The following is an 18,227-nucleotide window of genomic DNA, read 5'->3' as shown; positions in this document are numbered from 1 at the left end:
GCTAAAGCGTTTTCAGCTAAATGAACTGTAAAATAATGTAATGTTAGCAAATGAGAAAATAATAATAATAATAATAAGCTTTATTTGTATAGCACCTTTCATACAAGAATTGCAGCCCAAAGTGCTTCACTGCAAAAAACATACAAATTAGACAGAATAAGAGCGTTTACAGTACAATAATCACAGTGTTGATGTAAAGGAGTGTGAAAGAGCATTAAAAATAGTATGAAATAGCAGCATAAAAATGGTATAGGTAGGTATTTTCGGGTAAATTCGCCCACACTGTAAGAGGTTAAGTAATGGGTTAGGGTTAGGTACAGGTGAGTACAGAGCAGTTAGTTTGTTAAACGTATTCCTGCGAATGATTCTCAGGAACTCCTGAGTTCCTGAGAATCATTGCGCAATAATTCTCAGGAACTCAGGAGTTCCTGAGAATTATTGCGCAATGATTCTCAGGAACTCAGGAGTTCTTGTAACGTAACCTCTATAAACACACTAATATGCATCCAAACTTCTTTGGTTGTATATATTCATGATATAAACAGATACATTACCACCATATGAAATTATTAATGTTTCAGTATATTATTCTTGCATACTAAATTAAAACTACAGTTTATACAGGTAGACTGTTCAAAGTTCATCACCTGCTAATCTCTCTTTTTTCCCAGCTGGCATGTGTATGCAGATGGAATACCCCACTGCATGAAGGCAGAACACTATTCATCTCTGCCTTATAAGGAACGCTTCTCCTACGAAAAGGACATAGAGTTGGGATACACTCTAGTAGCAGGGTAAAGTACTCAAATTGCGTTAGATATCTATTTATTTATGTACCTGCCTACTGAAAAAAAACTAAGGAATTATAATAAAGTTACTCTTTGCTTTTATTTTCTAGAGCAATTGAGCTCAAAATTGAGGGACTGGCTGGTTCCAAAGAGAACTGGAGTGAAATTGATGACATCAAACAGGTGATGCCCTGCAGATCGACTGAAATATCAGGTACTATCATGGTACTTTAATGGAATGCTTGATACTGTATGCATAATAATGATTAGCATGTAGATGTTTTCAGGCCGTGACTCTTATCAAGAAGTTACAACAACTTCCTGTTTTATAGGGAAACATAAAAAATAGTTTACGAAATCGCAAAGGTCTTAAGATTGTACTGAACAAATTTGAAGTCGATCAGGTTATATCTCTAGGAGTTTGATAAAGTACAGTGCCTAGAAAAGGCAAAAATGCTCAGAAATGTATAATGTGTAATTGAATCTAAGAAGTCATTCTTTCTGCTAATAATTACCACAATACAGTTAAGGACAAGGGGCTGACAGCAATGGCACAGTCCTTTAGTGATGAGATTTAGAAACCATTGGTATATAGGGCCCTGCCGCAGGATCTCAAGCAGAGATCACACCCATAGGGAGGTAACATATCACAAATATAAGCAAAGGTCAGACCATCCAAAGCTTTAGAAATAAGCAGTAAAATCTTCTATTCTAAAACTCACAGGTAATGAAAGTAGTGAAGGGACCATTGATTTCTGTACAGATTTGTGTTCCACTCCAAATTTAATGGCAATACATCCGAAGTGGTTGAAATATTTCAGTGTGGTCCAAAGTATCAGAGCAACTGACCAGCAGACTGACATGGTGTGGCTTCAAAAAGTATAAATAAGAACTCTGCTCATTATTTATTTATTTATTTATTGCAGTATGACTATGATGGCTGGATGCCAAACGCTCCCTCCACCTTGAAACTTCCTCCACCAACCACAAAGGGGACAACAAGCGAGGCCACGATGATGCAGACGTTGCCTGATAAGGGCACAACAGCTAACGCATTGGCCACCTTGTGGCTACTCAGCAAGCCGTCCTCTGACTACGTAAGTGCACAAAACCTCATGAGTTGTATAAAGTAGCTTAATATGTTATAGAGTAAGAGTACCCTCTTTGAGCCATTGAAAGAGATTCTGCTCACTTCGTACAACTGTACATTATTTATAATAGTCTGTTTGATAGAACATTAAAATGTTAGTGGGAAAAATAAACTTGTGTATGTCAATGATGTCATCAGGTCCATCTTGGCAAGTTCCCAGGAATCCACTTCAAAGAGAAGATTCCCTGCCAGCTGATAAAGGTTTTTCAAGCAGAGCTTCAAGTGTTAAGTGCACACATCAACATCAGAAACACGAGACTGGACATCCCATACACATACATGGATCCAGCGGCAATAGAAAATAGTGTGGCCATTTGAATATCCAAAAGTGTGACCTCCTCAGTTGTTGCCAAATTCTGCTTTGTATTAACAAATGCAGGAAAGAACTGCATGTTTTGAAATAATTGTATGGTGGAAGGAAACTAGAGCTTGTGGTCATTGTATGATGATCCGTCATTTTTTATACAGTCTGATTTAACTGATTCAATTATTAAATTCATTATACAGGGTATTTTATCAAAATGAATGACTGTGGGCATTACGATTTAGCAGCTGAAGTTAACTGTGCCTTTTGACTTGTTATAATGAAGTCTAAATCATTGCAGGGACCTATGTTTTTTGCTATATGCTGTGTAACGTATCTGTATGTTGTAAAAATAGACAATTACTGAAAGGCAGAAAACACCTCTGAGTGAACTGTGTGTCTGTTTCGCCACTGCACTGTAATCTCTGAGGTGTGTTCCTCTCATGTCACATGAAATAAAGAACTGATACATAAAATCTATATTGGGTGTTTGTCCTTTCTAAAAAAGATGAATATACACATGCATGCTTCACAAGCAGAAGGTGACCATTTGCACTTGTCTGCATTCACATTTTGTGCTATAGAAATAAAAAACATTGTGAATATGAATATAAAATGATTGTGATTGTGCAATACTGAAGCTTCAATATGTGCTTCAAACCCCAAACTACAATTCCTTAAAACCACTGCTTCAAAGCTTGCTTCAAATCACGTGACATATGACATCCGAAGCAGTAACCACTTCATGGCCTGAATGAATCACCGGACTGGTTCACGTCCCAATCAGGTGATTCACTGCCACTGCCTCGTCTCGATTCTGACAGGTTGAGACAGTTTTGAATTTGAGCGCCTCAACACTTTATGACCGCAAATTTGTGGGTTGTTGTCGTAGTAGTATGCGTTGTTGCTTTTGAGTTGTTGGTATTGCGTTTGTATTGGATCATTATGGAGCCAGCGAAAAAAATGTATGCACGCCAGCATCATCTGTTCCTTGTGAGCAAGTAAAGAAACCAAATAAAAAGAATAATGTACATCAATAAAGAATTTGAGACTTGTTGCAGGGGTTCGAATCTGACTATGGGCCATTTGCTGCATGTTAACCCCCTTCTCTCCCTCTTACCAATCTTAAACTGAACCTTTTATTAAAGGCATAAAAAGCCCAAAAAATAATCACCCCTGCCATATTTTCCCAACACTCTCTTCTCAATAACACAATACACACGTTCATCAATCTGTATTTTTAAATAGAACATGATATTCAGTCTTAGATGTGTGCGTCAAATAATTTAAGGCAAAGATACTTTAAATCCACGGCAGCCTTGCACTTCGCCAGAAGAGGTCAATGTACCTGAAGCTTCAAGCAATGAACCCATTTTCGAAACAATTGGCTGAAGTGGTTCAGTGCTTCACAAAAGCTTCATTTGCCCATCACTAGTGTCACGGGTGAGGTAAAGGGAAGGACCCAAACGCAGAAAACAGGCTGAGTGATATAACGAACAGCGAGCAGGTAATGAGTCACACAATAAAAGCATGGTGATTGCCTGGTTCTGTTCTTCTGGTAGTAGGCTGGGTCCTGGAGGGTCCTGGAGGGTCCTGGAAGGTCCTGGAGGGTCCATGAGAGCGGCTCACAGCCATACCACACTGAACACGGGAGACCTTGGAGGTGCAAGAGAGCGGGCCCAGTGCTGAGAAGCACGTTCTTGGAACTGCCTGAAAAGGCTGTGTGTAAAAATAAACTGTTGTTTGACCATCACTCCTCTCCTTCTGTACTTTGGACAGGAATATCCCACAATGAATTACAAGATCTGATTAATAATTAAACCTAATAAGTATAAACAAAATGACGATTTCAACAGTTAGTAAAGGTTGAAAGATTTTGGATTATTTAGATAGTTAGTTAGTTAGTTAGTTAGATAGGTTGGCAATACTAACTCTTGGCAATACTCACTCTTGTAGAACATTAAATAAACCTTCCTCTCCTTATCTCTGTCCATTGTTCAATGATTCTCAAGAACTCCTGAGTTCCTGAGAATCCTGATTGTCCAACAAAGAAAAAAGTTAGATAATCAAATTGAAATGACGTCACAGAACGTAAACTGTGTTCCAATCTCACACAATTGCAACATGTCACGCTCTCCCATCAAATCCAAATGAAAAACAAATGTATAACTGATAACGTTGCTGTGCATGAAAAGGACACTGACAAATCAAATTAAATCAAATGTATTTATATAGCCCAATATCACAAATTACACATTTGTCTCAGTGGGCTTTACAGACTATACAGCATAAAACACCATCTGTCCTTAGACTTGCGCACCGCACAAGGAAAAAGTCCCTTAAAAAACCCACAATTAAAGGGGAAACATGGAAGGCTTTAATATCAATTATCATTATGGTTCCCATTTTACATAAATATAACAAAACACATTTCCATATTTGGTTTGCTGAGAAGCGCAATGAATTCTGTTCGAAATGTGTATGACCATATACAATTACACTGTCCATTACTGTACTGGCAAAGTCTGCTCAAATGATACTGGAACACATTGAAAACATCCTCATTTTTAAACTCTCAGAAATGAAATAAAACACATTTCTAACAATGTCAACAAAACCGGAACATTATAAACTGCAATAGTAGAATTGATGGCAGTAATAAATATATAAAATAAAATTATTGTTAGCTATCTGATCAATCTGGACAAACTGTGTTGATGAATGTATTTTCTGTTGTTGATTTAGCATTCAATGAGAATTAAACTTTTTACTTGACTGTGATGGTCCCCTTTGAGAAAAGCTGATTTATGACAAATGACAAAAGTCATGATTTGCTTGATCTTCCTGGGATTTCGCAATTGCCATAATTGTTCATACATGTATGAACAATTATCGCAATTATGGCAATTGCGAAATCCCAGGAAGATCACTGATTCTCACTGATTCCTTTCTTTAGTTTCTTTAGTTTTGTGCGAGTGTCACTACCACAACGATCAACTATTACCTCGGGTGATGGAAGGTTGCCATTGAAAACATCTTGGATTTTGCGAAATTGCGAAATCCCAGATGTTTTCAATGGCAACCTTCCATCACCCGAGGTAATAGTTGATCATTACTGGACACTCCCACAAAACTGTATGTATAAAGAGAGGAATCAGTGAGGATTACTTTTATCTGAAGAGCAGTTCATCAAAGAAACTTCTTGGTCTTATTAAAAGGTAAGAGTGATGCTTTATGAGGGGTTTTTCAGTTAGCAAGGCCTGGACTGTAAAAGAAAAGTGGACACAGAAGACACATTTGATATAAATTGTTATAATTATTTTAGCCAATGCCATTTTCATTTTGATAACAGTATAACGTTTTTTTTTTTTAACCTAATCAGTGCTAATAATGTTTATTATTATTCTTTCCCCGCCAGCATTCTTCTGCTTTCCAGAGTGAAAATGGTGGATTATGAAGTGACCGTATCCACTGGTTATCTCGACGATGCTGGCACTTCTAACTACATCTTCATTAAACTGCTGGGCACAGATGGGGAGAGCGAACGCAAGTGGCTCAAAGGAGATTCATCCTTCATCAGAGCAGCAGTAAGTCTGAAATATCCCTCTTTATCTTTAAATGTATAACATGCTTCCTCAAATTTACATAGAGATTACAGGCACATTAAATATCAGTATGAGACGCTAATGGATGTGCAGCAGGATAGGTGTTGCTCTGCAAATCTTTAATCTACGGCCACAAAGGTGACTAAAGCAACAACATAATGAGCTATTGGTTATAAAATATACATTATCTTTTGTAAAAATATTTCCAAACTCTTTCTGTAATTTCTTCAGGTGTCTAGTTTTACAGTTTCCTGCCCTACCTCTCTTGGAACTCTGGTCGCGTTAGAGTTAGATAAACAGATCCAGCTAGAAAAACAGCCCCTCAAAAATCCAGACGATTGGTTCGCTTGCAAGGTGACAGTGAAATATCCTGAGGGAGACACCTACAAGTTTCCCATATACCGCATGATCACTGACAATGAGGTGCACAGCTTCAGAGAGGCAACAGGTTTGTGGAAATGTTTCTGACAAGACATAAAATAATAATACATTCTGCAAACTGCTCTATGAAGTGAGTGGAGTAAATTATGTATATATAAACATTTATAAACCTTGTTGTGTTTTTAATTTTTCAAGCTCCGATATCTGTTCTTCAAAGTGGTATATTTCATTGGGGAGAGTTAAGTCCGCTGGAGGAGCTGAATCAGCGAGAGAAAGACTACCGGTGAGAGTTCAGAAACATAGTAAAGTATATTTCTGATATATAATGATAAATGAATCACTATATGACATTTACCAGCTAGGATTTATTAATACCCACTTCAAATGATATCAGGCTATTAAAGCATATGTAGGCATACGTATTTAAACACAAACCATGATCTTCTTCCTAAACCTAACCATGTGCTGTAGTTTTGGCACCTAAACCTAAAGTAACTGAAAGTGAAACAACATCTCACAACATTAGATATTTACCTTCTCCCCTTCTTGTGGGCAGTGGCGGTTTTGGGGAGTGTCTCTGTAACGCTGAGCCTGGACCCACCTGTGGCCCCCCCCTCCGAACGAAGATGTACAATAATAAAAAGTACTGAATCAAAAATTGCTTACCTACAAACAAACCATTTATAATTGCTAAATTAGGCTAAAATAGAAGGCTCCGAGTGATACTAAATGAAGAGACATTTGGGAGCCGTAAGAGCTCTTCTAAGGGAGCCGAGCCAAAAGAGCCGAATCTTTGAAAAGAGCCGGAGAGAAAATTACAACGATTACTACAAATTATAACATGAATGATCACTGGAGAGATGCTGTAATCAGTCAGGAACATACCAATCATGGTATTGTTTTTGTTGCGCGCCATAATTTATACTTAATTAAAAATATTGAAGGCTTGAACACTGCTTCGTCTCTTTTGTCCCGGATTGAATGTACCTCGGGTTGAATGTGCCCCTCTGACAAAACACATGGCAACCAGCCAGACCCCCCTAGTGATGTTGGTCTAGAACCACCACTGCTTGTGGGAGCAGTAAAACGTAACCTAAAATGTTTTGTACTATAACATAACATAGGTTGCAAAGTTATAATTTTGAATACATATATGCTGTATTTGTCACGTATATGATGCTTGCACACTATGACTGTCCAAAGTTCCTCACCGCTCTGCTTTTCTAATTTTTTCCCAGCTGGCATTTGCATGAAGAGGGAGTACCCCATATCATGAAGGCAGAAGATGTTAATTCTCTGCCTTCTGAGGTCCAGTTCTCCTACACCAAGAATACGCAGTTTTACTTGACTGCGGCCGCTGGGTGAAGTCCTCAAATTCTGTCAGATATCTATCTATGTATGTAACTATGTAACTGCCTATCAAAACGATTTTAGGCACCATAATAAAGTTACTCTATGCTTTTATTTTCTAGGCTGGTTGAACTGAAACTGAAGAGTCTGGCTGATTCCAAAAAGAACTGGACTGATGTTGAGGACATCAATGGGCTGTTCTCCTTCAGACATTCTCACATAGCAGGTGCACTATCATAGTAGTTTAATGGTAAACTTGGTACTGTATGCATGATAATAATACTACTTAATAAGGATTAATACAAGACTCTTTATTAATAATAATAATAATAATCATATTAATATTAATAATAATAATATACTATATTATTCCAATTTGCCAGTTAAAACATTAATTATAATTGTTTTCATTCCTTAGATAAACCATTATGTTCTACTCATTGTTACCTGGCTCGTTAAATGGGAAGAAATGTGACAGAAGGAAACATATCTAAATATGTAGAAGTTGCCTAATTATAGGCTTTGCTCATGAGAAAACTAGTAACTGTAAATAATCGCATACAATCAAGACTCTGACTTTGAAACAACTAGAAAGTGTCCAATAATATCTGTGACCCTGCATTCTGTGTAACACATTGTTTCCCACGTGCAGGGTACAGTTAACAGATAACAGTGGTAGAGTTAGATTATCAAACCCAGAATTTGAAACTCAATAAAGTTCGATTCTGTTCTTTTTCCAGACTATGTCCAGCAACATTGGAGGGAGGACACTTTTTTCGGCTACCAGTATCTAAATGGCATCAACCCCACGATGATCCGACGTTGTTCAGCTCTGCCCGAAAACTTTCCTGTCACTGACCACATGGTCTTCCCCGGTGGTCAGTGTACCTTGGAAGATGAAATGATGGTGATTATTTGACCTTGATTGATCTCAGTATTAGGATCATGTTTTCCTACATAACATTGAATTTAGAATTGCATGTTGCACTTACATGTTCACTTAGTGTGAGTAATATCTACACTGTATGCATGTGAGTCACATCATTTCTCATCCTCACACCAACAGCATGGCAACATATTCCTGTGTGACTACAAGATTTTGGATGGACTGAAAGCAAACATCATCAACGAGAAACAGCAGTACTTGATGGCTCCCCTCGTCCTGCTCCACAAGAAACCTAATGACAAGCTGATGCCAATTGCTATTCAGGTGAGCTTAGCACTGACATATAGCAGTAAAGATGTGCAGGAGAGCACCTTCTCTTCCTCTCTCCTCCCCTCTTTCTCATCTTCTCCCTCTCTATCTGTATGCATTTATGTAAATGTCTGTTACTAACACAGCATCCGGGGCATCATCCCCAGAGTTTCTGTCTCTCATGTGGCAGGTTGCCACTGATAAAGTTTACGTCAGGATCAGGAATCGTGGCTGCGCCTGCTGCCCTGGTCCTGCTGGACACCGGGAAGCCTTTTTGACATTTTCCTGGATTCATCCAAACTTTCTCTTTTTCAACACAACATCATTCTCTGTTAAATGTTGTATATGTACATGTTGTTTATCCTGTACACACGACATCTATTGCACGTCTGTCCGTCCTGGGAGAGTTCCCTCCTCAGTTGCTCTCCCTGAGGTTTCTTCCATGTTTCCCCCTTTAATTATGGGGTTTCTTTTAGGAAGTTTTTCCTTGTGCGATGCGAGGGTCTAAGGACAGAGGGTGTCGTAACCTGTACAGTCTGTAAAGCACACTGAGACAAATGTATAATTTGTGATATTGGGCTATACAAATACATTTGATTTGATTTGATGTACGTTAGAGTATTGATTAAGGCAACTATAATTAAAAACGGGAAGATGTAGATTTGACTGTACGTTAATTTCTTCCTGCCCGAGCCATGTAAAAAACTGACTGTTGAGTCGGACGCAAAAACAAGTCAAATTAACTTTATTTACACGAAACACAAGCATTGGCGTATGAAAAGATTAGGGGAGTAGGGCTGCTGCTCTCAAGGTGACCCTGTGCTCTGACCTGGGATTCAATGAACATGTGAATTTCCCCTTATATGTTCTATATACGGCATTCAAAGCATCAATATAGCAGCAAACAACTACTTGCTATGTAAAGATTTAGTGGTGTAATGTTTACCTCTCCCTCTGTGTGTGTTGTAATCCAAGCCCCCCTCATGTTAAGACTGTTAGCTCTGTCAGCCCTGTCGCCGTTGTTTGCACTGTTCTTGCTCTTAGCACTGTTAGCTGCGAGCCGCCAGCTCAGCCGTCGCCATTTATCAGAGTAACCGAAAAAAGCAGAGGAAACCTTTAGTTAATAGGCAAACATACCACTATTACAGAAAATGTGGTGACATTATTGACCAGGTAATGTATTGAACAGATTGAATTTACCACATCCCCCTTCTTTTTCCTGCAGCTGAAGCAGACTCCATCAAAAGACAACCCCATCTTCTTCCCTACTGATTCTGAGTACGACTGGTTGATGGCCAAGATTTTTGTGAGAAGTGCAGATTTCAACGAACATCAAATCAATGCTCACCTGCTGCGCACTCATCTGCTGGCTGAAGTGTTTGCAGTGTCACTGCTGCGCAACGTGTCAAAGAATCATCCACTGCACAAGGTAACTGAAGAGAGAATAATGCAGCTGTATTTTCTTTCAACTTGTGGATTTTTGTATGTTATAAACCTGATACACTATAAGCTCTTAGTGCATATATATTTGAGTATTTCACACTGCTAATTGGTATAGAAGCATCAAGTTTCCTCTTTCTCTCAGCTCCTCGTACCTCACACTCGCTACACTCTGCATATCAACTTCTTAGCTCGACGTGATCTCATATCTGAGGATGGATTTTTCTCAAAGGTACAAAAAGACCAACAGTATTTTCAGTATACAATTACCTAAACATTGTTTAGTTTTTTTCAATATCATGTACAGTATCTTTTACTAACTATATTCTTTACTTATTTGACTCTTCCCTAGTTTGTAGCTTCTGGTGGAGATGGTATGTTGACACTCCTGAGGAGATCACTGTCCTCAGTAACCTATAGCTCCCTCTGCATACCTGAAGACATTGCTGAGCGTGGGCTGGAGGCTGTGCCGAACTTCTACTACAGGGATGATGGGCTCAAGCTCTGGGATATCATCCACAGGTTGTACAGGCAGTTTTGATTCTGCGTTCTGTTAATAATTATTAGGGCTGTCGAATTTATGTGTTCATTTCGATTAATTAATCACAGAAAAAAATAACGTGACAAAAAGATTAACGCAGATTAATCGTGCTTTTAGATGCCCCTTGACTCTTTACGTCACCGTCGCGGAGCAGCAACAGCATCCTCATCAACATGATGAAGCGGATGAGAAAACGTTACTTGGCCCAGTGAATGAACAGTTTACATTTAAAAAACGCCCGGATGTAACTGTAGATAGGAGCACCGTTCTGTGCAATTCCTGCAGAAAATAATTTTCATCGCAGTACTTCTAGCCTGACATATCATCTCAGAGCAAAGCACTTAGCAGCTCGCACCAAGGTGAGCGACCAGCTTCGTCAAAGCTCTCGATCAGGCGTTCAGAAGCAGAATTAGTAAATCTGCCTCTGACAGATTAACCAACTCAATCGCGAGATGGATTGCAATGGACTGCAGGCCAATTTCGGTGGTAGAGGTTAACGGAGGTTTTACGGATCGCGTAACATAGTGCAAAAGAAGAGAGCAGCCTTGACATCTGAGAATGTAAACAAGCTAGTTTGTCTCAGCGACTGGCTGAGGGAGAAGTGAGAGGTATTGTGAGGCCGATGGGTCCGTTAAATTACACTACATGTTGATAAATGAAACTGTTATGGCCTATGTTGCCATATGAGGCTTTTGCTTGGTTTTGTTAATTTTGTTGTACAAGAGATTGTTTATTGTACAATGAAAGATGTTGGGCTATCTTGTGGAAAACAAGACCTGTTGACCAGTTTATAATACCTACTCATTGATTCACTCATCTTCCAATCCCCCCCCCCCTGTCGCACGGAGCTCCAACAGCAAATATAAATTAATCGTGATGAATTAATCACAAAGCTTCTAATTATAATTAGATAATTTGTTTTAATCGCTTGACAGCTCTAATAATTATATGATAGTGGTGCAAAATCATGTATGTTTTAGTGATGTGTAGTAACAACAATTACACCTTAGTAGGGTCAGTTAGAATGCATTTAGAGGCCCTAAAATACACTAAAGTGAGGGGGAAAAACCACGCTTTACGCAATGTGTGTCTCAGATGTGGTTTATGGTTAGATTGCAGTAGAAACCAAGCAAACAACTGAGTCACTTACAACTAATGATGATAATGAGAACAGATCAGCTGGCCAACACAAAGGATACAGATCTGTGTTAATGCAGTTATTGAGATTGCTCTAATATTCATGAGAATACAAATGAGAGTTAATTTTATTCCATTTACCCAAATTGTGCTCCACACTGATATATTATGCCTGGTTAGGCCAAGATTCAAGAATCAAGATATTTTATTTGTCACATATACATATACATAATGGTCACACACATGTATACAGCACAGCACACAGTGACACTTAGAATCTGCATTTAACCATCCTAGTAATAGGAGCAGTTAGGAGCAGCTAACAGTCAGCGCCCAGGGAGCAGTGTGGGGGTCCGGTGCCGTGATCAAGGGCACCTCGGCAGGTACCTCTCAAAGTACCATTCCACACTCTATAATCTATGATTTGCCGACCCTCCGGTTCCCAAGCCAAGTCCCTACAGACTGAAATACTGCCACCCCTACAAACATCTATTGTTTTGGGGTCAACTTGATTGTGGTGTTGGAGCTGTGTTTGGCCACGCAGTCATATGTGTATAAGGAGTACAGCACACAACCTTTGGGGCGGCCCCGGTGCTGAGGGTGAAAGTTGAAGAGGTGTGCCCGTCCACTCTGACCACCTGACCACCTGAGTTTTAGTGGTAAAAAAGTCCAGGATTCAGGTGCACGCAGGGTTATTTAAATAAATGTTTCAATAAAAAGCAATCATCAGTGTGGTTGAGTCCTGTAGCTCTGATAGGTCATGTCCGAATATAAGTAGTAAGAGTTTGAATAAAATGAATTACTCAATTTACAGAACTACAAGTATTCACTTTCTTGGCAATAGTTAGATGAGGAGATCAATACCACTTTTATACATGTGTGTTAAGTACAGAGCAACAGCCAAGAGGCTATTATCTTAGCTCAGGCCAAAGGCAGATCTGTCAAAATGTAAAAAATACGCCTATACAAACACCTCTAAAGCTCATTAATTAACACGTTTTATATATTGGGTTTTTTTTGTCTATCTATCTATCTATGTTTACCAAGAAACGGTCGCAGCAATGTGTTAATTTGTTATATTTACAGGTGCTGGTAGGCATTTAAAGAAGCCAGGCTAAAACCGGGAAAACTCTCAGCAAGAAAGCGAATGGGCATGTTTCCGAAAATGTCAAAACTATTCCTTTAAAGTAGTTTGATCCACTGTATCGAATATTTCACCAAATCCTTCCAAAAGCACAGAACTGATCATTCAATTGTAGCACAAAGGAGTTTCTTACTACTGCAGTGTGTATAAAAGATGCATAATTCAGCTAGGAATGCATTTTACAGAACTTATCCACATTTCTCAAAGGTATGTGAGGGAGGTGCTCAGCTTCTACTACAAGGATGATGCTGATATCCAGAAGAACTCTGAACTGCAGAAATGGATTGCCGACATTTCTGAACGTGGATTCCATTCCCGAGCAGACTCAGGTGGGCTTTAAAAAAAGCAGAATAATAATGATGATAAATGAGCACATTTATGTACCATTATATTGTAATGAATCAAACTTTAATTTAGTCATCTAGACGTCTTTAAGTAATGCAGGTTATTCCCTCTAATTCTCAGGAATTCCACAGAGCTTTACCACAGTGGAGGAGTTGGTCAAGTTTGTCACCATGGTGATCTTCACTTGCTCAGGACAGCACTCGGCTGTGAACAATGGACAGGTGAAGCCTTTTAATATAACGGGAAGATCAATTATAATGAGAATATTTTTGTGGAATGAGGTTTTGCAGTTTATTCTGGACTTGAGGTACCCATCAGGTATAATGTTTCCAAAGATCACAATCTCAGTTCAACATGTTACATATTAGTAAATGAGCAGTAAAAAATTTGGTCATAAAACAAAGTATTGGGCAACTAAGACATGTTATCTGATGATGGTGCTATATCAAAAGTCAGAGTATCACCAAAGTTATCGCAGTTCATCCTGAGATCAACACGAGTGTCTGAACCAAATGTAATGGCAATCCAGCATAAAATGGGGAATACATTTTCCCCCAAAACACAAATGTGAACCTCATGGTGGAGCTGGAGATAAGTCATTAGGATTCATCCTCTGGGACAATTAATCTCTTCACAAGTTTTTGTTCGAATCCAAATTTCATGGCAATACATCCAATATATTTAAATGTATGATATATTTCAGTGTGATCCAAAGTAGTGGAATGACTGTAAAAGTATTGATCAGTCATCTGTCAAACATTCATTAATTTCAGTACGACTATGGTAGCTGGATGCCTAACTCTCCCTTCACCCTGCAACTTCCTCCACCAACCACAAAGGGGACAACAAGCGAGGCCACAATGCTCGACACATTGCCTGATATGGGCACAACAGCTAACGGAATGGCCGCCTTGTGGCTACTCAGCAAGCCGTCCTCTGACTCCGTAAGTGCCCAAATCCTCATGTAAATTAAATGACTGGATCCCCTTTATGTTCAAGCAGTGTAAATTAGGTCAATTACAGAATTAGTGGAGAAAAAGGTATTAAAATCTCCCAGTAATTTTAATTGCGCAATGTTTCAATACAACAGATCTTTGTCAGGCATTGTCTATCCAATCCATTACTGCAAAAATACCATGTCATTGAGCCATTGAAATCCTGGTCACTGCCTACAAATGTAATTATATTGTCAATAAGTTGTTTGTTTGATATTTATTTAGTAGAATTATTAGTTTTTTAATGTATCGTTGATGTCATCAGGTCCCTCTTGGCGAGTACCCAGAGAACCATTTCAAAGAGAAGATTCCCTGCCTGCTGATAAAGGCTTTTCAAGCTGACCTTCAAGGGTTAAGTGCAAGCATCAACATCAGAAACGAGAATCTGGAGGTCCCATACACATACATGGATCCAGTGGTGATGGAAAATAGTGTGGCCATTTGAATATCCGAAGGTGTGACCTCCTCAGTTGTTGCCAAATTCTGCTTCGTATTAACAAATGCAGGAAAGAACTGCATGTTTTTAAATAATTGTATGGTGGAAGGAAACTACTGCTTGCGTTCATTGTGTGATTATCTGGGATTTTTATACAGCCTGATTGATTTAACTGGTGAAAAGGTAAAGTTTGAAATCATAATCCACATATAATCGAAAATTAAGTCTTCTTATTAGCTCATTATACAGGGTATCTTATCTAAATAAATTACCTAGGTAATGTTTTTTTTTGCATTATGATTGTAACACTTGAAGTTAACTGTGCCTTATGACTTGTCATAATGAAGTATAAATCATTGTAGGAACTATGTTTTTGCTAAATTTACTCTATGCTGTGTAACGTATCTGTATGTTGGAAAAATAGACAATTACTGAAAGGAAGATAAAACCTGAATGTTTCACCACTGCACTTTCATCTCTGAGATGTGTTCCTCTCATGCCGCACGCGTGTTTGTCCTTTCTAAAAATGATGAAAACCTGCATCTTTCAAAAGCAAAAGGTGACCATTTGCACTTGTCTACTCTTTTTGTGCTACAGAAATAAAAAACATTGTGAATATCAATATAAAATGATCGTGGCTTGACAAACTCCGGCCTGCCGACCAGTTCTGTCTACAAATAAATCCTTCAGTTTTATCATGCAGTGAAAAGATAATTCTGATAACGTGAGGACACTGCCAGACAAGACAGAGCAGCAAGAAATATACAAACATTTATTGCTCATAGTAAGATCAGTCAGCAGTTCTCAGAGTTTCAGCAGTTTAGTTTGGTCGATAGATGGAATTTATTGATCACAAATTGTGAAATTCTTGTTACAGCAGTAGGTTATCTAGATACTGCACAAGATTAAAAAAGATGCACAGTAAATATACATAAACACAAGAATAGTGTCACGGGGGAAGTAAAGGGAAGTAGTGATGGCGAGATGAAGCTTCATGAAGCATTGAAGCTTTCCATCCAATTGGTTCGCTCATGGGCCGAAGCTTCATGGTGCTTCATTTGCTCTACTGCGCCATCAAGTGGACAATAAATGTAAAACCGCCGAAGTGCAAGGCTGCAGTGGATTTAAAGTATCTTTGCCCTGAAAATTCTTTGACGCACACATATAAGACTGAATATAATGTTCTATTTAAAAATAAAGATTATTGTTATTACGTGTTATTGAGAAGAGAGTGCCTGGAAAAGAATGTGGGCTTTTTACGCCTTAAATGATAGTGCAGTTTAAGATTGGACAGAGAGAAGGGGAATGACATGCAGCAAATAGCAGCAGGTCTGTTTCGAACCCCGGGCCGCTGCGGCAAGCATTTGAATGTGGGTCGCCTGCTCTACGAGCTGCGCCACCAGGGATGTGTAATGTACACGTTAGATGTACATTATTATTTCAACAGATTTAGATTTGGTATCTTTACTTGCTCACAAGGAAGATGATGCTGGCGTGCATAACAATTGTTTCGCTAGTTGGCTGGCTCCATAACGATCCAATACAAACGCAATACCAACAACTCAACAGCAACAATGCATACTACAACAATAACAACTCACACATTTGCGGTTATATAAAGTGTTGATTATGAGGGGGCTCAATTGCAGTTCGCTACTCCTTATATTTCGAATCGCACGCCAAACCCGCGAATCACATACGTCATCAACACAAGCCTCGATACGCGCTTCACAAAAATCTTCCGCGATTACTCGACACACGCTTCGAAGCCTCGACACGGAAGGACACATCACTAAAGAGAATGACCCAAACGCAGAAAACAGGCTGAGTGATATATTGAAAAGCAAGCTTTATTTAACAAAGCTTAAAATACAAAAAGGTCAAATGCAAAAACTGAGATCACAAGCCAGCATGGACCAAAGACACGCGGGTAGTGATGCGTTATTGCTGTTGAGTTGTTGGTATTGCATTTGTATTTGATCATTATGGAGCCAGCCAACTAGCGAAACAATTTTTATGCACGCCAGCATCATCTGTTCCTTGTGTGCAAGTAAAGAAACCAGATCTAAATCTATTGAAAGAATAATATACATCCCACATAAAAATGCGCAGCTCGTAGAGCAGGCATTCCCTCAATTAAAGGCTTGCCACAGCAGCCCGGGGTTTGAATCCAACCAGTGTTCATCTGTTGCGTTTCATTTCCCTTATCTCTTACCAATCTTAAACTGTACTATCATTTAAAGCCTAATAAGCCCACATTTGTCCCCAACACTCTCTTCTCAATAACACATACACACAATCATCAATCTTTATTTTTAAATAGAACATTATATTCAGTCTTAGATGTGTCCGTCAAAGAATTTTCAAGGCAAAGATACTTTAAATCCACTGTAGCCTTGCACTTCGCCAGTAGAGGTCACTATACCTGAAGCTTCAAGTAATGAACCCATTTCCGAAATAATCGGCTGAAGTGGTTCAGTGCTTCACAAAAGCTTCATTTGCCCATCACTACACGCGGGAACAGCGGGATACATAGACACAGTATGACAACCACACCAGGTAGCAAAGGAGCCGAACCAACAAGTAACAAAGGGACAGACAGGTGTATATATACACACAGAGACACTAATCACATGAACAGAACACAGCTGGAGGAGGTAGGCAAAGACACAAGGCAGCAGCTAGTGTGATTAGACACAGGAGGATCAAATCAGGGCGGGGAAAACAATCACGGAGGGCGGGAAAACACAAAAACAGGAAGAAAGACTAGACACAAGAGCAGTGCACTTTACAAAATAAAACAGGAAACAGGAAAAAAAGAAAGCCAGGATCATGACAAAGAGAGATATATATAGCTATAAGAATACAATACACAATATATATCTGATAACTGTAAATTTAGATTGTATGAACCCTGTTGTAGAGGTGAAATATTGCACCATATTTTTTTGAGCAGGTGGTTCAGTATTATACAATACATTACAGGTAATTTAGCAGACGCTTTTATCCAGAGGCGACTTACAGTGAACTAACTACAGGGACAGTCTCCCTGGAGCAACTGGGGGTTAAGTACCTTGCTCAGAGGTACAATGATGGAAGCCCTGGTATTGAACTCACAACTACCACCATTATACTTTGCAACTCTAATAATCACATCAAAGCCCTAATTAAGCACAGCGCTAAACACATTTGATTTAGACATTTTAATTGAACTTCTTCATGAGTTGTCTCTATAATATACACATTTTTCATATTAAAGAAATTTGGCCTTATCTTGTTATGTTGTAGTTTTAACTTGTGTGTCGGAACTTCTGCATTTATAACTTTCTCTGTGTGGTAATCTTTGATCACTGCTGTGTAATGTAATCTGTGACAAAATGTCCTCAACTAAATAAAATATTGACTAAGTCTACATA

At 38.9% G+C, this 18,227-nt stretch overlaps 1 protein-coding gene across 1 annotated transcript; it reads left to right on the top strand.

Annotated features, from left to right (window-relative positions):
- Positions 1–5,685: 5,685 nt before the first annotated feature.
- Positions 5,686–15,261, top strand: LOC115010916 (arachidonate 15-lipoxygenase B-like). The gene is made up of 14 exons (XM_029435829.1): positions 5,686–5,829; positions 6,079–6,299; positions 6,446–6,511; positions 7,467–7,589; positions 7,701–7,804; positions 8,319–8,485; positions 8,645–8,788; positions 9,999–10,202; positions 10,359–10,445; positions 10,566–10,735; positions 13,243–13,364; positions 13,501–13,601; positions 14,154–14,324; positions 14,641–15,261. The coding sequence occupies exons 1-14, from the start codon at positions 5,686–5,688 to the stop codon at positions 14,818–14,820; spliced, it is 2,004 nt and encodes a 667-aa protein (XP_029291689.1). The 3' UTR covers positions 14,821–15,261.
- Positions 15,262–18,227: the final 2,966 nt, after the last annotated feature.

Source organism: Cottoperca gobio, chromosome 1 (genome assembly GCF_900634415.1).
Source record: "Cottoperca gobio chromosome 1, fCotGob3.1, whole genome shotgun sequence".
Lineage (NCBI taxonomy): Eukaryota > Metazoa > Chordata > Actinopteri > Perciformes > Bovichtidae > Cottoperca > Cottoperca gobio.
Note: the sequence above shows the minus strand (reverse complement) of the source record. Positions and strands in the feature narration are given on the sequence as shown.

What these genes read in the sequence shown, in the direction of transcription:
- LOC115010916 (XM_029435829.1), top strand. Translation starts at nt 5,686, where the DNA reads ATGGTGGATTATGAAGTGACCGTATCCACTGGTTATCTCGACGATGCT. An exon ending in TACTTGACTGCGGCCGCTGG is followed by an intron (nt 7,590 to 7,700) that starts GTGAAGTCCTCA and finishes TTTATTTTCTAG; the next exon opens with GCTGGTTGAACTGAAACTGA. An exon ending in AGGATGGATTTTTCTCAAAG is followed by an intron (nt 10,446 to 10,565) that starts GTACAAAAAGAC and finishes ACTCTTCCCTAG; the next exon opens with TTTGTAGCTTCTGGTGGAGA.